Raw genomic sequence first — 20,807 nt, 5'->3', positions numbered from 1 at the left:
TCACTTGAACAACTAAAGGCCATTGTAGGGTTATTAATTGGCCTAATTTCAGTACTGCATCTCAGGGAATAGGGAGGCCTGAGGGGAGGGAGAGAGATGGGGGAACAACCTGTTGGAGGAGCAGTCAGAACACATACAACACTTATCAATTAAGTTCACTGTCTTGCATAGGTGGGATCTGTGGCACCCCCAAAACAATTACAGTGGTAAATCAGGGATCATCACAAATCACCACAACAAATATAGTAATAATAGAATTTGAAATACTGTGAGAATTACCAAAATGTGACACAGAGACACAAAGTGAACAAATGCAGTTGGAAAAATGGCACTGGCAGGGTTGCCACAAACCTTCAATTTATTAAAAAATGCGTATCTGCAAAGCACAATGAAGTGCAGCACAGTAAAATGAGTTATGCCTACACATTAGAGGTTACCAGAGGCTGTGGGGAGGGGGAAATGAGGATTTCTTAATGGGTATAGCGTTTGTTTGGAGATGAAAATCTTTGGAAAAAGATAGTGGTAATTGCTGTACAACATTCTAATGCCACTATATTGTGTACTTACAATGGATAAAAATGGCAAATTAAAAAAAAAAAACAGTAAAAACAGAAGCATACAAAAAAACAACTTTATGAATTGTCCTGGATCCAAAAGATAGATTATGAAACATGTTAACAAGTAGTCTTTCAAATGCAATAAAGCATCAGATAGGATGGAGCCACTTCTATACACCTAAAGCAACATATTCAATGTGTGTTAACAACATCACTTGGAAGGAAAACAAAAAAGGCATCCTCTCTTACCTTTAAAACCATGTCAGTATAAGATGAATCGTAAGTGTTCAAGGTTCAAAATTTCTGAGTTTCAATTCTCTTCATTGCAAAGTTTTCAGGATCTGAATGGTGGTGCTCAAGTATCAAAAAAAGTATCAAATTCCTTAATACAATGAAGAAACATTCCTAGAACTTCCTAGGAAGAAGAATTTTATATAACTACTGGATATATTTCTTCACCTTTTATATGCAAGAATATCAAACTTATAGATAACTATAAGAAATTTGCAAAACATCATTTATATAACCTATGAAATGAAAAATCTGACAGCTTTATAATTGAGTACTATCCTATAAAATTACAGTAGAGATTATTAAATGAATGGCCAGCACAAATATAAATTAAGTATCATTACTGGCACAGTGAGACTTCATGATCTTAAAAATGAAACCCATAAAGGAAAATGATACCATTCTGCACAGCCTCCTTCCCCCAGAAAGAACTATGACTCAACAAAACCACATTTTAACAACATGAAGATCTTGTTATTATAAATTTCAAAACAAAACGGAGGAATTTCCACATAATATTTATAACCTTCAAAGTACAATATTAATACAGGTCTGTCAGTTAGAAATAACAGCAGTTTGTTAGGCTACAGGATTTAACATAAAACCAATTTACAAATGTGAAAAGCAGTAGTGGTCCAATATTCACCATTACACATGAATCTGTTTCTTCCAGAAAATTTTTTTTAAAAATTAAAATTTCTGTATCATGAAATATTAAAATAACACCCAAACATGCCACAATCACTATTCACAAATAAAGTTAAAATGAAATATACAAAAATTCACTTAATACTGTTAAATAACAATAAACTACAAGATTTCCTGAACAGAAATGGTAGGACCCCTGAATGTTTTACAGTGAATATCAGGAAAAAAAAATTAAGTTATGATTATTTTCATGATATATAAGCCAAAAATTTACATGACCATTTCAAAATATACCAATTAAGATTTGTAGTTTGTAAGATGCACTAAATGAATAGTCCCTAAAAGTTAACACAAATGCTTAAAACACTTACCAACACCAAGGTGTGTTTATGATGTTCAAAGAGATGCATAATTGAAACTGTAATATTTACTACCTCTGATAAACACATTAATACCTACAATGCTTTAAAACAATCCTCTAAGTTCTTGTTTCTCTCATTTGTATTTATCATGGCTCATTTCAAAGACATATTACAGCTTTTAGCTGATTCCAAGTGAATGTTATTAAAACATACATATACACACGCAGCTCCCCAAATGAAATAAATCACTCCCCAAAGAAGTATTATCCCTTCTAATAAAAGAATCGTATTTAAGACAAAAACAAGACCTCACATATTTCACTGGACTTGTATGGTTTAGTTTTAACTAAATTAAAGCACATTGTAAAATAGGTAAGTGTATTAGTATACACATATCCAATAATATGCAGTAAATATTTCTAAAATGAGGAAAGGTAAAAATAAATAATTTTGGTGCTTTAATTTACTGGTATCTAATGTGAGATCCCTATATCAGGTGTTCACTTGCTTGAATCAACTTCTGCATCACATGCTTTCCTAAACATATGTGCTCATCAATTTCTTAGCTACTCTACTTGCAGATGTTCAATAAAAAATTATATAGCATGAACTTAGAGTGTTCAAGATGGCTCACTTATTTTACTGTTAAGCAAAGCTAAATTTACATTCCAGGAAACACTGCAGTTTAATTTTTAAAACAAACAAGAAATGCAGCAGTAAAACAATTCGTGAGGAGAAACAGATGCATTCACATCTAATAAAGCCACTGCAACTTCTTCAGGCATTTAACTGTTGTGTTAAATAAACAGACAGTAGTTATTTAGCAGCAATGATTCCGCAATAAATAATGCACTGTGTTTCTCAGTCCTGCACAAAAATTGCAGCTACAGTTACATCAACAGCTGTAACCTACTGGCTCTAATGGCAGAGAAGACCTTAAAACCAACTGTACAAAAAAATTGTCACACTGTGACAACAAATATAAAAACAATCTGTAGGTCTGAAATAAAAAGACTCCACTGTGAAGAGGACAGTGTAGACAAACGGAGATTCCAAGTCCACCAAAAGAAATAATTGCCTTCAGATCTGAGTCCTTGATTGATAAGAAAGGCTGGGGGCTGGGCTTGAAACCATTTTATCAGACTTAAAAGAGCATGCTCTGTCTTCTGTTCTTCCCATGTCCTAAAATATAAAGTCATTTTATGAGGCAGTTCAAGGTTCAGTTTTATCCCACATACAGTATTTGGTGACTCTAGGAAGCTAATGTTCCCACCAGCAAAAACTAATGTTCCACGATAAGAGTGATCAGCACTGTCTTAAAGACCCTTTTGTTGATGGGGTCAGTCTATAGCTTCTATGCTTCGAAGTGATGAACCTGAAGACTAGGGAAGCACAAGGTGTGTCTTCTGCCTCAGGTACCAGGGATGGCGTGTGCAGTGATCAAGCCAGGCCACTTGTAAAAGGTCTTTGTGCCATCTGCAGCTTTCAGGATCCCTGACTTGACTGAGTCAGATTTCTCTCTGAAGAATTACTGAGCTGCCCACATCATACAGAAAAGTGAGTACGTGCAATGCTAAACATACAGTTGTGGAATGCACTGTACATTGGTTTTTACATCAATAATTTTACTGATCAAGTTATAAACCAAAAACGTGGTTCCACGCAAAATTTCATGATCGACACGTGAAATGGTTTATGACAAACACACCTGTCTCTGGATAAGAAGAGTTTCGAAAACCCGGGTCCTTTTGCAACTGAATCTCTTTCAAACTGAATATTGATACACCTAAAATGCATAGACAAAAACTATCAGGTGAAGGTCTAACATTATTAAAACAAATATAACCCAACTACAGACAGAATGTTTAAAAATGTATATTGATTCAACACGAAACATTTATGCTACATTTACAAGGTTACAGCCGTACTGAACTATTTTCCCCTTTGTCCCAGTGTTTTGAGAAGGAAACCAAACAAAATAATCTCCCCTCAGAAACTTTCCCCTACAACTCTGCTTTGAATAATGCTTCCAATATGTTTCTCCTAGAATATGTACACATAGAGAATATACACTGTCTCTTTCTAGGACTTACTGGGGTTGGGAGACCTAATCAAAAGGTATTTCTTGACTTTTATTCTCTCTGTCCTTTATGTCTCCTTATAATGGCAGAAGGTATCAGGGCCTCAAAATAACTGCAGATTTTCAGAAAAAAAAACAATAGGTTTGTACACAACCATAACTGCCTACCTCAAACTATGAAACTTGGGTGTTAATAATGAAATGTAAATATCATTTTTTTTTTTAAAGATTTTATTTATTTGACAGAAAGAGAGTACAAGCCGGGGAAGTGGATGGCAGAGGGAGGGAGAGGGAGAAGCAGGCTTCCCCGTCGAGCAGGGAGTCTGATGTGGGGCTTGATCCCAGAACCCTGGGATCGTGACCTGAGCCTAAGGCAGACGCTTAACCGACTGAGCCACCCAGGTGCCCCTGTAAATATCATCTTAAAAAAAAACACTTGTAATTCATCTTTCTCATTTCCATCTCTGCCAGAGAGGTAGTCTTTCATTAAAAAATATCCAGGTAAGTTCTAAGTGAAAAGTCTTAAGGATTCTTGATTCCAATTAGCAAACCTCAATGAATCAATATTCTTTAGTGGTAAATAAGAATGGGAAATTAATGAAAGCTTTTGGAATCTCAGTTCCTAAATATTCTAATTCCCCATTCACCTTACTCAGTTTTAAAGTAAAATGTTGGGGTAATCTTTTAAAAGGAGGTTATGAGTAAAATGAAGCAGTTAACTCAGGCATGAGAAATCAGCTCTTTTAGTGACTGACAATACACTCACCACTTTCATGAAGATAGTAAAGTCAGCGACCGTAGCAAAGAAAAATCATCTTTGTACCTTGAAAAGGAAATCTACTTTCACAAGAAAACAATTTTATGTTTTGGATGTGCTTCACTACTCTGCCTGAAATCCATTTTTAGAAACTCTGAATCAAAGCAATCAAGAATGGGCCTAATGACAATGTCTATCATCAGATGGCATTTTCCAATTTAAGTCTAATAAGATTAATAACCCATGCCTAAGTACTATTGATTTCTTACAGAGCAGTGGCAATGTGTTCAGTGTTAAAAAGAAACAAATTAAGGGGGTGCCTGGGTGGCTCAGTCAGTTGGGCGTCTGACTCTTGGTTTCAGCTCGGGTCAAGTTCTCATGGGTTGTGGGGTCAAGCCCCACTCGAGCCCCACGTTGGGCTCCAAGCTCAGCAGGAAGTCTGCTCGAAGATTCTCTCCCTCTGCCCCTCCCCCTACTCGCAGGGGCACGTTCTTACTCACTCACTTTCTCTAAAATAAGTAAGTCTTAAAAAAAAAAAAAAGAAACAAATTAAAACACATGCAAATCAGACACACTTCCCTTCAAGGAATTCTGATCTGGTTACAAAAAGACTAAAATTTTATGCTTAAAAACCAACAACGGGGCGCCTGGGTGGCTCAGTCGTGAGGCATCTGCCTTCGGCTCAGGTCATAATCCCGGGGTCCTGGGATCGACGCCATGTCGGGCTCCCTGCTTCGTGGAGAGCCTGCTTCTCCCTCTCCCACTCCCCCTGCATGTGTTCCCTCTCTTGCTGTGTCTCTCTCTCTGTCAAATAAATAAATAAAATCTAAAAAAAAAAACAAAAACAAACCAACAACAATCTCTTCCTAAACCCCTAATTCACCCCAGTCTCCAATACTGGACAAATGAAAATGGGGGGGGGGGGGTAAGGAGGACTTTAGAATTTCTCTTACTTTCAGGTAAAGTATGTATTCTTGGTCCCAAACTTCGAAAGTATACATGTTTCATGGCCTCTTCTGCTGAAACCCTTTTCTTAGATTCGTACTGTGAAAAAGCAAAGAACTGCTTCATTAACTTTTTCTCTAAACATTATGAGGGGAGGCAGATTAGCATTTAGAGCTACTTTTATCTTATTTATAATACAATGACTGCTTTTTAAGACCCAATTTGGAGTACACCAGATATACTCAAATGTGAGTTACTACTGAGATTATATAGTAATGACTATATCTCAGTTCCGATTTCCAAGATGAAGTTGGATATTCTAAAAATTTAGATTCCCTGTATTTTCTGAAGTGATAAAAAAAATTAAAATATCTGACCTTTGGCGTTCCTTTTCCTCATGAACACCAAAGGATCACTGGAAATATATCCAATACTTTTATGACAGATATTATTAAATTACCTATTGGATACCCATTTCCCTTTTCTCCTTGAGATAATCTAGATTTGTTTAAGGGGCCCATGCTTCCAAATCCAGCGGATCAATCATGAATCATAACTGTTTTAAGTTTAGGCTAACTATGATAATCCTGCTCCCCAATTCCCAGCCTCTCTTACTTAAATTAATGTTCTGGCCAATGAGACTTAGGATGAAGCTTTGCAGGGGTTTCTGGAAAAGCCTTTGCTTTCCAGATTCAAGTGGGTGATTATGGCTGACACCCTTATCCTCTCTTCTTACTGCTTTGAATAGAAGATATAAATGGTATTTGTAGGTGCAGCAGCCTCTAAGGCTGTAAGTATAAAGAAAAGAAAAAGAACATAAGAGAATATGAACTGCAGAGAACATGGCCCTGACATAGTTGATCAATGCCAGAAGGTGACGACCTCAGAGTTCTAAGTCACAATGAGAGACCCATACACATTAAGAGAAACCATCATTATTTTTTTACTTACGCATATGCCTTAAGCATGCCAGATACTACAATAATCTTATTTAACTGTCATGACAAATACTTAAGCATGTTATTATTGATCCCATTCTACAGATGCAGAGAAACTGAGGCTTAGTGATTACAAAGTAAGATGTAACTTACCTGAAGAAACTTTGTTATTAACTCAATTCCCTCAGAGTCTAACCTAAAAACAACAAAAAACAAGTGGTAATTTATTCTTTTATCTTAGCTGACAGCAACTTTTCAAATAAAACTATTTCCCTAATGTTTTAACCTGCTAACTTCAAATGCTCTAAAATAGCCACTCCTGTTGCTTTCAAATAGACTCAAATCTGTTTTATCCGTAAAAACTTACCTTGCTACTTGTTTAAGAAGAAACTATAAAAAACTGGGCTTTGACTCAAATTTTCAATAATGAAGAACAAATTAGATAATTAAAGAATTTTTTAAAATCACCATTTTGTCTCAAAGTAACCCTTATTATCACAAAAGCTGAAGTTACGTGTATCATTTTCATACTGTTCCACTACAGGCAAGATACAAAAGCACCATTTTCTTACTGTATAGGTGAAAATAAAGACAAGTAACTCCGAATGTATCACTGTGGTTCACAATAAACACAGATGACTCATTCAACATGTTTTTACAGGGTAGTCTATGGAGAACTGGGTACTAGAACCTATCAAGTTCAATGTAAATATGCCACAATGACATCATAAAACTTAATTAAAAATCAGGGCTACAAAATCAATGAGGTAATCAATAAAGATGATAATTATAGTGATGAAATCCATTTAGTAAGTAAGTAGAGGGTTTGGGGACTATTTTAATGGGACAATCTCTTGATCAGAAATCACAGGTTCTATTTTGCATGCCTTTCACTGGCAAAAAGTACAATTATGAATAAAGAAATATTTTCCCAAGTGCTCTTAGTGGGTATGTGGATGCTGTAGCCTAGACATTCTCCAGACTAATCCTTTGTAGTTTGCCATTCTGACAAATATCCAGAGCTCCTTGGGCACAAACAAACTAGGGGCTAAGGTCATGGAGAACCTGCTTTAAAGAAGAGATTCAACCTTCTGCACTGGACACTACAATAGTAAGCAACATATAAATGACAAAAATAGGATTTATGCTATTTAGAAGGAAGAGATACACACAAAAAGCCCTGCACATAGTATTATTCTGCCTAAGAAAGTCTACTTAGAATGTTATCAGTTGCTATGGTAACAATAAGAACATCAATTCACATAAATACTTTAAAAATGTTTTTGGTACCAGAACTGTTTTTTCTACTCTCTCTAGCTTGAGAATAAATGGAACTAGAGCCAAGTGTGTTACGTCATGAGCAATGTGAATGTCTTTTGATTAAAAGACACTGACCTTATTTGGTATCTGAGTGTACTCTATTTTTTTAAAGGAAACATGAAAAACACAGTCAAAGGGGTTAGTCTTTGTTACTTACTGAAAATGTAATAATTCCATAAGTAGAAATGTTCTGACTGAAATTTTAATGGGGGTTTTAAATGGATCTGGGGGTAGATCTGAGAAACGTTAATGAAATGACCAACATTTAGGATATGAGGGGTCAGAAAGAGTTTACATTCTTCAAATACAAATCATGTCATTAACATTGGCCAAATACTGATGGGTCATCTTGGGTCAGAGTCAAGATTTTACTTATAACACTTAGGTTTTTGTAAGTAAATACAGAATAATTTCATAGGAAGCAAAACAAAAATTTTATCACGGTCTTCATGGTACTGATTACGGCATTAACCAATGTCTTCTTTCTGAGAGAGGGAACAATCTACATAAACTCTAGAATTCTAATATGGATGTTCTATATTCATTTTATTTATAGCTCGGTTCTATGATTTACGTATCTTGGTCTCGGAGTTATAAAATTAATCTGACAAAAGGAAGAAAGAAATTCATTCAGATTCAAATCAGATCCTAAAATATTTAAGAACTCTGTATGTGTATTAATATTTTTCCCTGAATCCTTACTGCAGCTAATGCTTCAAGAGACTGGAAAGAATCATGTGGGTTTTCCCCCTTTAACTTAAAGAAAAAGAAAAAAAATACCTGGGTGCATGGTTAATGAGAGGCTGTGGTTTGTATTTTGGAAAGTTGTAGTTCTTGAACTCATCATTTGAAGAAACACCTGGCCAAGTTTCCTGAGATGGTGTTCCTGAATTAAAAAAAAATTTTTTTTATTTGTAAACATATAAAAACTTATATATACACAAATATATATAAATAAGGAGAACTAAAAGTGTCTTAAAGAACAATTTACATTTAGTAGCTGATTTTACTATTTCAACTGAAAGCAAAATGACAGAAATAGTAAACACATACTGACTTTTTTTGGGATTATGCAATGATGCCATAAAAATGCCATAATGCCTAACTGATACCTAACCTAGAAATATTTCCTAATAATATGCTAAAGGTCAATTTTCAACAATATTTCTCTTCTCTGTTCTTGCATACAATTTTTAATGCAAAGGCAGAACTTAGTAAATGAAAAAGAGAAGTTATATAGAAGGCTCTATCTTTATAATTATGCTGATTATAATTCTTTTCTTTGTAATCAGGTTTTTTTGTTTTTTTTTTTTTAAGATTTTATTTTTAAGTAGTCTCTACACCCAACATGGGGCTCGAACTCACAACCCATAGATTATGAGTCACCATGCTCCACTGACAGGGCCAGCCAGGTGCCCCAACTAATTATAATTCTTATAACAGCTATCTTAGTCTTAGTACCAAATTTTTAAATATATATTTTTAAATATATAGTCTTATCTAGCTAGTCACAATTGCAGGAAACAAATTACTGGGAAAATATTTGTTACCTAGCAGTCGGAAAATCAAGTGCAATTCATCTTCCACAGTTGATCCTGGAAACAGAGGTCTTCCAGAAGCCATTTCAAAGAAAATGCAACCAACACCCCTTTAAGATACATCATAAAAAAATGATGAGCAATCCATTTACATATTATGAAGGACAATTATCTTTTCCTTAAGATTGCCTTTGGAGATGGAGAATTTTGTATCAGTCAGCTAGAAAACCTCCTACAGAGATTTTTTTCAGCTCCAACTAAGCTAATTTGTCAATATGTATCCTATTTGTCTCTACTTCCATGTTGCTAGATCCACTCCTCCATCTCCCCTCCTCTGCCCTGCCTTAAAATGTCCAGCTCTCCTCTGTATGACCCTTGAAGAAAAACATACCAATAGCTAATAGTGATTTAATGCCTATTACATCTTAGTGGGTAGCAGGGATAGGGAGAAGCAAATGATTCAAGATACTTTTATGCAGGAAGCAGAGATAGAACATATAGGTGCAAGATGGTGAGTGTGTATGAGAAGGAAAAGAAATGTATGGGGATTCAGTGAATAAATACTACCTTCTAGAATCTGTGTCAATACCCTTAAGACACAGTCCCTTCTGTTAAAGGGCTCACAATCTAACCACTGTATGTAAAATTTTACATATTAAAATGGTATACAAAAAGTTACAATGATGGAGCCACTATGGAAAACAGTATGGTTGTCCCTCAAAATAATTTAAAATACAATTACCATATGATCCAGCAATTCTACTCCTAAGTATATACCCAAAAGAACTGAAAGTAGAGTCTCAAAAACATATTTGTCACCTACAGCCATAGCAGCATTACTCATAATAGCCAAAAGGTAGAAACAACCCATATGTCCACCAACAAATGGATAAACAAAATGTAGCATACATATACAATGATTATTCAGTCTTAAAGATGAATGCAATTCTGACTATATCTCTACAACATGGATGAAACTTGAAGACATTTATGCTATGTGAAATAAACCAGTCACAAAAGGACAAATACTAGATCATTCTACCCATACGAGGTGCTTAGAAATGTCAAATTCACAGAGATGGAAAGTAGAATGGTAGCTGCCAGTGGCTGGAGGGAGGAAGAAATGGGGAGTTGTCTAATGGGTATGGAGTCTCAGTTCTGCAAGATGAAAAAAGTTCTGGAGTGTTAAGGTTGCACAACAATGTGAATACTTAATGCCAAAGAACTGTACAACTAAAATGGGTTAAAATGGTAAGTTTTATATTATGTATATTTTACCACAATTTAAAAAATAAGTTTAAAAAATGTTATACAAAATTATATATAATTGTTCAATGCAAGACAACAGGAGGAAGCGTATGACTTATCATTGCATTATATAGTCAATAAATGCAACCACATTTCAGAGGAAGGTTATTTGTCACTGGATGCTAGATTGTATTCAGAAAGGATTTATGAAAAGCTCTGTTTTGAAAGTTCCTAGGCACAGAGACGCATAGTAGACATTCCAGATGTGTGGACTAGTATGAACACAAGTGCAAAGGTAGGAAAGCCCAGGTTATTTCTGAGATATGGTGAGTAACCACTTGGCTAAAAGGGAATATTTATATAGAGGAACAGTCTAATATAAGTTGGAAAAGATAGTTCAGAGACGTTTTATGGAGATCATTAAGTATCAGATTGATGAATTATATCTTACTCAATAGGTAATGAATGGGGAAGCAACAGAGGTATTTGAGTAAACGAATGTCATGATCAGAGTGGGATATGAGGAAGATGGCTACAATATTTTTTTATTCTTAGACTAAGGCCAAGTGGATTTTTATGAATATTAAATGATGATAAGAATAATTTTATTTTAGGGACGCCTGGGTGGCTCAGTCGGTTAAGCGTCTGCCTTCGGCTCAGGTCCTGATCCCAGGGTCCTGGGATCGAGTCCCGCATCGGGCTCCCTGCTCTGCGGGGAGCCTGCTTCTCCCTCTGTCTCTGTCTCTCTGTCTCTCATGAATAAATAAATAAAATCTTTAAAAAAAAAAAAAAAAGAATAATTTTATTTTAAACTATGATGTACTAAACATTCTTCTAAATGCTTTGTATGTATTAGGCTCACTTGGTATTAACATTATCCACAGAACAGCCTTTTAAAGTAGTTATTGTTACTATTCCCATTTCTTTAAATGAGGAAACTGAGGCAAGTCCAGTAATTTGAATAAGGTTATTATATAGTTATAAGTGGCAGAACTGGTAAACCTAAGTGATCTTACTCATGTGTCAAAACTTTTAATTATTGCTTATATTGTTGCTCTTTATTTTTTTTTTAAAGATTTTATTTATTTATTTGACAGAGAGAGGGAACACAAGCAGGGGGAGTGGGAGAAGGAGAAGCAGGCTTCCCGCTGAGCAGAGAGCCCGATGTGGGGCTCGATCCCAGGACCCTGGGATCATGACCTGAGCTGAAGGCAGATGCTTAAACAACCGAGCCACCCAGGCGCCCCTATTGTCGCTCTTTAAAGTATTATCTCCTTAAAAGTCAAATATCTCTCAGTGTGCTGTGTGAACAGCTACATTCTTTCAAAATTATAAATGGCAATAACATTTGCATGTATTTACCACATGTCAATCTGTGTCGAGTACTCTGAAGAACCGAGAAGCACATCAGGTGGCCGGTACCACAGTGTGACGACTTCATTGGAGTAGGTCTTCGTGGGAACTGACTTGGCTCTGGCTAGCCCTTCATAGGGAAAAGAAAACAATTAAGAAATGGCTATAAAGGATTTCCCAACCCTTATCTTCACCATGACTTCAGTCACAAGTTTTTTTTTTATGTCTGAGACAGCTACTGTCTAGTTTCCTGAAGTTTAAAAAATCAGTTTTATGAATTTTTTTTGAGTGTGCGTGGTGGTCTTGGGTAAGCAAATCTTTATGTAATTAAATAGTAACAATTCCACAATCAGAGACTATGTTTATTTTTATGCATGTGAATGCACCTGATACAGTGTCTGGGTTAATCTAAACTTAAGATACTTGCTTTCAATGAATCATGGTGCCAAAATTATTTCCAAGTGGAACTTAAATTAATGCTAAATAGGCCAATGAGACAGAGAGTTTTACTTCTTATAGCTATAGGCTTGTTACCTTTTTTAACCTGATTCCAACTTTCATTTGCTATACCAATCTTAGTTTTCTTAGACTAAATTACACTGCTATTGTGTACTTTAAGTTTGAAGTCATATTTAAGGATAATTTTAAATAAACCGGACCATGCTGCCTTTGGCTATTATTAATGTAAATGATGAAAACCCTGTGCCATTTCTTTGCCAATTTAAAATGGAATTCACTGGTTATCCAGAAATAAAGGCAAGAGTTACAACTTCATCTCTTTAGCCACTGGCATGAGAGTTGTTTTTACTATCTCTAAGCCTCCAAACTCTGATCACTTGAAGAAGCAACTCTAAAAGATACCTGAAGAAATATAAATTTATTCTAACATGTAGTTTATTTCAAATAACAAGGAATAGTTCATTTTTAGGCTGTGATTTGTTATGTATAACTTTATATATTTGATTAAAATATTAAATATGAAAAATGTCATAAAAGGATAATTCAATCCTTTATTAAACTGGATAAAAGCACTCAAAACCAGAACTTTAAATAGTTAGGCAGCACTCACATTATTTTTGTTTAGTATAAACAAAAAGCTAAACGGTATAACTGGAACAATGTTGACACTAGCTTATTTATAATTACAAGTCTTACTCTACCAACCCAACTTGATAAAATAAGTTCAACAAATTATTTTCCTACCAACTTTGGTAATTAGCAAGATGTGGACAGCTTTCTAGTATCTCTTCCTGATATTAATAGTGGGTTATGTGGGAACAAAAGACAGGGCCACAAGTTTGCTTATTCTATAACCTATAAGCATAGCATCAAAGCAACTGCAAGTTACAGTTTCCTCAGTACCTTACTCTCCTGCTCCTGAGAGAATTCTGAAATAGGGTGCTTGTTCAAACAGACTCCTGGTTCACAATTAGTATTTCAGTATTGGTATGAAAAGAAATAATCTCTTTTTTTTTTTTTAAAGATTTTATTTATTTGATGGAGAGAGAATGAGAGAGAGAGCACATGAGAGGGGGGAGGGTCAGAGGGAGAAGCAGACTCCCTGCCGAGCAGGGAGCCCGATGCGGGACTCGATCCTGGGACTCCAGGATCATGACCTGAGCCGAAGGCAGTCGCTTAACCAACTGAGCCACCCAGGCGCCCAGAAATAATCTCTTTTAAACCAAATTAATTGTGATATGGTATAATTATAGAAGCCATTTTCTATTATTAATGAAAATGTTTGGGGGCGCCTGGGTGGCTCAGTCGTTAAGCGTCTGCCTTCGGCTCAGGTCATGATCCCAGAGTCCTGGGATCGAGCCCCGCATCGGGCTCCCTGCTCCGCGGGAAGCCTGCTTCTCCCTCTCCCCCTCCCCCTGCTTGTGTTCCCTCTCTCGCTGTGTCTCTCTCTGTCAAATAAATAAATAAAATCTTTAAAAAAAAAAAAGAAAATGTTTGTCTATATTAGTACTTCCCTAGATCTGAATTTCATCAATCACAGGAAAAAGGAGAGAATTTTCAAGATCAATTTACAATAAAATACTCAAAGTTATATGACCCTCCTTTACTTGCAGTCCTTAAGTATATTTACTACACAACCAATAAAAAATAAATAACTAAAAGCAGAGACAAAACTGATTGTACTATCTCATGGAATAATCAGAATTTCTTGTTGGCCTGTGAAAAGATAAATTCGCTTGGCTTGTTTTGTTAGAAGCAAAATTTAAAGCACTCACAGCATTTCCCCCCAAAAGTAAATTTTTCATTTCTAATAGCCAAGCAGGGTTCCTCTATCACTGCTATTCATTTTAGGATTAACGACTAAGGACCAGTAAATGCAGCTCAGCAAAACAAAACAAAACAAAACAACAACAACAACAAAAACCAAAAGAGAGAGAAAATAACAATTATAAGGAAAGTAACAACATAAACTGTGCCCAACAGACTGTATAATGTACATGAGCATATGCAAATAACTCATAAGTTTAAACACATGTGACCTATACCCGTTTCCTTTTTTTAAGGAAGGAACAATACTAACCTACTTTCAAATAGTAAAGTTAAATGAGTAAAAGTATAGGAATTTCCTGAATAAACTCACCACTTAGTGAGTTTTTAATTATTAACAAAGCAATACTTGAAACACTTATATTTTCAAATTTAGTGCAATACTCCAAAAGTAAATATCACTTATGAAAAATGATGAAGTGCTAATTGTAAAAACTGCACTGGCTTTTTAAAACCACGTTCTATTAGAGTACTGAAACTCTCAAAATGTGGAATATTAAAAAAAAAAAAACCAAAAAAAAAACAAAGCTACTATACAAAGTTTCTTTAATGTAAAAAAATTTACTTCCTAGAAGCAAAAGGAACATGTAATCTCATTAAAATTGGGTTAGCTAAAGAGAGACAGATAAATAGCATTAATTAATTAGTTAATAAGCATATAAATACAAAGTCATGGTGGCAAGAATATTAAAGAACCACCTTGCAGTAGTGGCATTTAAACTCTTTAGTCTCAGGACCCCTTTTATCAAAATTTAAAATTACTGAGGACCCAAACAGCTTTTATTTATATTGACTGATATTTGCCATATTAGAAAAACTGAGAAAAATTTAAAACTTATTCATTAAAATCACCACTTATTATATATTAACATGAATTTTTATGAAAAAGATTTTTTCTAAAGGATAATAAAAATCAGTACAAATGGTCTTTATTCAAATTTTTGTAGTCTATTTTAAAAGAAGACTCTTAGATTCTCACAACTGCTTTTGCATTCAATCTGTTGTGATATGTTGCTTTGAAGTATAGGAAGAGAATGAGATCTCACATAGATACGAAGTTGGAAAGAGGAAGAGCAAACAGCCTTTTCTGAAAATTGTGCATATTCTTCTTTGACACTACATCAGATTTAATTTCTTAAACATTATGTGGTAACTGAAATTATATTAGTAAACTTCTCATACTCTTGTTACATTAAAATTCACTGGTCTATCTTGTACTTTAAGTGGATCTTTTACCCATGCATGATTCTGTAGTATCATGTAAGTACTAGTCATTTGGAAAATATTGATTCCCTAGGTTATACAGATATTCCAAATGCCTACAGATTTCTAAACATATAAAAAAAACCCATATTTGTTAATATCACCACTGATCTCACCAGTAAAGTCTTTTAAGTATGGAGAAAATATCGAGCTCAAAGCGGCAGATCCAAATTTCCAAAATTTAATTTTTGCTTGAAAACTCAAACCTCTCTTTTGGCAAGAAATACTTTCAGTTGTTTTCCTTGAAGTGATAGGCTCACTTATTTCCAAGAAAACGTGCGCCAAAATACCTAAGTCTGAGTACCCATAGTTGGTCCGTCATTTTTTTAAGTAAAAATGATGTTCTTGAAAAAAAGGGTTAATTCAGTTTGCATTCACATAAACACTATTCCTTGAGATAACCACAGTATTTCCATGTATAGCAAATGGGTTTTATACATACTTCTCATTTCATTACATAAAATACTAAAAAGACATGTACTTAAAGGTGGAGATTTAATAAAAATGAGTTAGTTTTACTACTTCATCAAATATCTTTTTATATGTAACTGACCCTTTTTCCCTCCAAGTGTATATAGTGGTGAAGAACACAATGACTACTAAGTACAATTTGTGCCACTGCCTTAATTTATATTAATGCACAAACCAGTAGCTTTACCCTTAGTGCTTCTGGACTATCACTGCAGGTATTAACACAGTGAAAAAGGCAAGTAACATTTAGTGTAATTTTGATAAAATACACCTTTGGAGATGCCCTGAAAGGGTCTCAGGATGCTTAGGGGTCTAAAGACCACACCTGAGAACTGGTGCCTTTTGGCCTTCATGAACATAACTCACCCACCAAGGTTTTATCCAGTATCTTATTCCATGGGCTACAGAGAAAATTTCCAAACTCACATAAAAGCAATCACACAGTTGTTCTTATAACTGTAACCACCTGGAACTATTTATAAATATCTTACACATCCATACCAAAATCGGCTAGCTTTAATTCTCCTTTTTCATTAATGAGTAGGTTCTGTGGTTTCAAGTCTCGGTGCAACACCTTTCTTCTGTGGCAATACGCCAAACCACGGAGAATTTGGTACAGAAACAGCTACAGAAACAAATGAACAGAAATTAGTCTTACAAGTAATAAGACAATCCTTTGGTAAGCATGTTACGGTAAACAAAAAGCAACTGGCCTGGAAGAGTCAAAGAAAAAAAAAACCCGCATCCTTAAGTACAAAGCCTTTCCTGATATAGTTGTTCTCTGAATTTTACAATTTATTATTTTATTTGAAGCATCTACCTATTTTTCTAGTCTGACAATTTCTATGAAAATAAATATTAAAAATAAAGTGAAATGAAACTCTGCATAGTAATAGTCCATTTGTTACAGAAAATGATTTAAAATAAATATATCCTCATAAGCTCACAGGCCTACTAAGGCTTACAATCTGATTATGATATTCTGGCAAAACAACTAACCAACATCTACCCCCACCCGCCAAAAAAAACCTGATCTGGGACAGTGTTGTTAAAATAAGGCATTGGAACTGGTGGTTTTATAAAAATTCTGAGGTGTCAAAGAAAATGGTGCTGCATAGGCTCTGGCAAATTACGTGCTATAAAAATAACCTAAACCAGCTTCTATCACCCACCCTCTGGGTACTTTACTTTCTGCACCTCCTACTCAGCCTTCGAAATCTGCTATGATTCAGAAAAGGGAATTAGCACTGTAGAGCTCTGAATGACTCTCTGAAAAAAGCAATTCCTATAAAGCTAATGGTACACTTTTTTGTACATTTTGGTAGAAAAGGGGATGTGGAACAGAGAAGGTCTTCAATTCTCTGGAGTTGACGAAAAAGAGCCTCAAGTACAGAGGATTCAAGAATGTATCTTCAGCTTACATGTAGGTGAAAAATAGAGCATTAGGACATTAAGAATAAGCCAAGGCAGGAAGCTGAACAACAGGCCTGAAGAAATTCTAAGCAGCAGTTTCCACACACTACACATTTATATGTTTTGAAAACTCTAAAATTACTATTTCTATATATTCCTGTTCCTTTTTATGTCTGAAAAATATAAGGGCTATTTAAAATGACACACTAAAACATACCTTTACATTGTGCATACTCATGATGTTTCCACAGTCATCCATGTACTGTTTTAGGTCTTTATCCTGAAAAAATACAGTACTTTACTATGTGATATGTGATACATACTTCTCAGAAGGCACGGGTGATTTACTTTTAACAGTATATAATTTTTAAAAGTTTTTTTTTTCTTGGGGAAAAGATATTGAATGCACAACACATAATTTAATTAAATACCAATAACTAAACAGCAATGCCCTGGAGCTGTGAACTCAATTTCCTATGTTTCATTATAGCAAAAGTAAATACTGAATTTTCGTTAAATGCTTACCAGATACTCAAAAACCAGAGTCAAAGATTTATCTGTATGAACAATATCATGTAAGGTTACTATATTTGCATGTTTTAGATCCTTTAATAGTGAAACTGCAAAAAAGAAAAGAAAGTCAATTATTTAGTCTGTGGTAGCCAGACTATAAAAACCTGAAGTTTACCACATGAACTGAGTGTAAGATTCTCTTCAGTGTAAAACAAAAATTCACCAATCGGATCTGTAGTATAAATTTTAATAGAATCATTTTTTCTTTTATTTAATGGCTTTGGGCTTGTTTTTAATACTTAAAACTATTCCCAATGTTACAGTAATATTCTCCATAACATCATCTTCTGTTTTTTCTCAAATATTAACTTATTGAGACTTACAAGATTAATTTAGATATAGTTTAAGATACCATTTTTTTTCCTCCAAATTGGTCATGAGTTGCTTCAAGCCATTTTCTGGATAATCTAGCTTTAAAAAAAAATGGTATCATGGTATTTACATTCTGTATATATCAATTTATAGTTTGCTTTTCCCCATAGATAATATATAACATTTCCCAATGTCAAATATTTTTCCATGACAATAATTTTTAATGACTTCATAGTATCTCACTATAAACTATACAATAATTAATACTGTTAAATATTTTGACTTTAAAAATTAGTTTTAATGTCTAAATATATCTCCCAGTCCTCTATATCTGAGCTCTTTCCTACTTACAAAAAAAATGAATTCTTGTTATGCAGCTTTGGTTTTAAAACATTCTATATAAACTCTTTTATACATTCTGCTCACAAAGATCTAATTTTACCTTCTCTTATAGCTGTACAGGGTGCACCTTCTTCATGTTCCAACCGGATCTCTTTTAATGCCACCAAATTCTCTGTCAATTTACTTCTTCCTTTATATACTGTCGCATATGTACCCTATAAAATATATTTTTGAAAGACACATCAAAATATCCTAAGAGTCTATCTATAGCATCTCTACAATAAAGAGCCCTAACTAAATTCCTAATTTGTAAGCATATGTTAAAGTCCATTTTTGCAAGGAAAACTCTACAATGATTAGTCTCGGTTTTCTTATAGCTAAGAGGACTTTCAGTAGTACCATATGCAGAGCCTCCATATTCTTATAACCCTATGGAGTGCCTCAAAGTATGAAAACATAGAATATTTGATTTACTTTTTATACTTTTTATCAGATTAACAACTGGATCAGTAGCTTTAGAGTCAAAGGTACTTTACCTGCAATGGTATGTGGACTTTGAGGCAACTAAGTGAGCATATTAACTGAAAACTGAAAATGTAACTGACATAATGTTAAATCAGAAAAATTTTATCAGTTCTCAGACTTTTCAGAATTTGTGTACATTCACTCTCCTTTAAAGAACAAATACATTCTACAGGAGAGTTCTACCATTGCCAAGATAGCCCACAAATTCTCTTAAGCTTCCCTGTTAGCTAATTCCATTATTTTCTGGCTGGTCCTTTCTCACCCTGGAAGACAGACCACTTCAAAATTAGTCAGTACCCGTATCAAGTTCAAGAAAACCAAGGACTTCTCAGCCAAAAATTTCCTTAACCTTCAATGAGATGTGTCTTTATCTTTAGAGATAAAATTTTGATTTTTCGCAGGTTTGAACTCATTCAATTTCCCACATGATGGCCAGGAGGCTAATAGATGCCTATATTGTGTTACCAAGAAAGCACAATATTTTTTGCTTTAAAAGATTACAAGCTATAAAAAATACTCATTTCCTCTCAAATTGATAGCATAATTTCAAGAACTGAAGGTTTTCTTCCAACATTCTGTTGCCTTTTTGGTACAAGATATAATCTTTAGACAACAGTGTTTACATTTGTTTTCTAGGCTGGTAGAAACTGTGGACTAATTGTGGAGTTTGGATAATGAACAAGGAAAAAGAAAGGTGTTTTATATTTTTGAAATAAGTATCTGCTTACCTCTCCAAGCTTTTCCAATTTGATATAGGTTTCCATTTTTCCAAACCCAATTTCTGACTGAAAGCAAACAATAATAAATTTAGTATTCTTAAAATTTCAATCCATCTCTTCCTCAATTTCTTTTTTTTAATATTATTCTTTTTCTTTTTAAAGGAGTGCACTTTATTTTTATTATTTCTTTTAAGGTAAGCTCCATGCCCAACATGGGGCTTGAACTCCCGACCCCAAGATCAAGAGTCGCATGCTCTACCGACTGAGCCAACAGGTGCCCCTCTTCACCAATTTCTGAAACTTTCCTGCTCTAACGAGTGTCTTGAAATAGAAAAATCTGATTATAATTAAATTGTTGAACATCTGTCAAGTTTTAAAATTCACCCAATGTTGGAACATTCAAGGTTCTAAAACATCAAAGTTCACAATTAAAACTGCCAAACCATCTTTTTATATAGATTGGTTAACATTCTGCTAAGAAAAAATGTTTTACTTTAAGGCCCTGAGATTTTAAGATACCACAAGCATTTTAAGATACTGAAGAATTTTATAAAAGACAACTACATGATTTTCTTTCTAGCAAAACTGCAAAGTAAGTAATTTTCCTACATATTTTCCTTCACCAATTTTCGACTTCTCTAGGACGGCCTGCAAACAACAAAATACTACTTGCTTCAGGTTTTCTAACCAAAATGCAATGAAAAAGACAAGTGCAAGTCACACTCCATTACGGATCAGGAAACTAACACAGAAGTAGTAAGTCTAAATCTGACACCCCCACCCTTTCCCAAAAAGTCTTTAAAAGTAAGTTCTCAAAACCATTGCTTTTAAACCTGGAGCTTGTTTGCCTCACTTCTGTATGGAAT

At 34.5% G+C, this 20,807-nt stretch overlaps 1 protein-coding gene across 5 annotated transcripts in view; it reads right to left on the bottom strand.

Annotated features, from left to right (window-relative positions):
* Window positions 1-617: 617 nt before the first annotated feature.
* CDK17 (cyclin dependent kinase 17) overlaps window positions 618-20,807 on the bottom strand; it is a 113,550-nt gene continuing 93,360 nt past the window's right edge. For 2 of the 5 annotated variants that reach the window (XM_054506875.2, XM_064590761.1), the window contains exons 6-17: window positions 19,951-20,007; window positions 18,798-18,912; window positions 17,996-18,090; window positions 17,688-17,750; window positions 16,559-16,682; window positions 12,047-12,167; window positions 9,449-9,546; window positions 8,679-8,784; window positions 6,732-6,774; window positions 5,649-5,739; window positions 3,567-3,644; window positions 1,301-3,040 (exon numbers count right to left, since the gene is read on the bottom strand). In XM_054506875.2, the coding sequence (XP_054362850.1) occupies window positions 3,003-3,040; window positions 3,567-3,644; window positions 5,649-5,739; window positions 6,732-6,774; window positions 8,679-8,784; window positions 9,449-9,546; window positions 12,047-12,167; window positions 16,559-16,682; window positions 17,688-17,750; window positions 17,996-18,090; window positions 18,798-18,912; window positions 19,951-20,007 (1,029 nt within the window). In that variant the 3' untranslated portion in view covers window positions 1,301-3,002. Of the gene's footprint in view, window positions 973-1,300; window positions 3,041-3,566; window positions 3,645-5,648; window positions 5,740-6,731; window positions 6,775-8,678; window positions 8,785-9,448; window positions 9,547-12,046; window positions 12,168-16,558; window positions 16,683-17,687; window positions 17,751-17,995; window positions 18,091-18,797; window positions 18,913-19,950; window positions 20,008-20,807 lie in introns of those variants that run through there. The other 3 variants (XM_045872806.3, XR_010411383.1, XR_010411382.1) reach the window with 3 other exon arrangements.

The sequence above is a fragment of the Mirounga angustirostris genome, unplaced genomic scaffold, assembly GCF_029215605.1.
Source record: "Mirounga angustirostris isolate CCGP_5_RB_7025 unplaced genomic scaffold, mMirAng1.0.hap1 SCAF_5, whole genome shotgun sequence".
In the NCBI taxonomy this organism is placed as follows: domain Eukaryota; kingdom Metazoa; phylum Chordata; class Mammalia; order Carnivora; family Phocidae; genus Mirounga; species Mirounga angustirostris.
The sequence above is the reverse complement of the archived record's forward strand: the minus strand, read 5'-3'. Positions and strand labels throughout refer to the sequence as shown.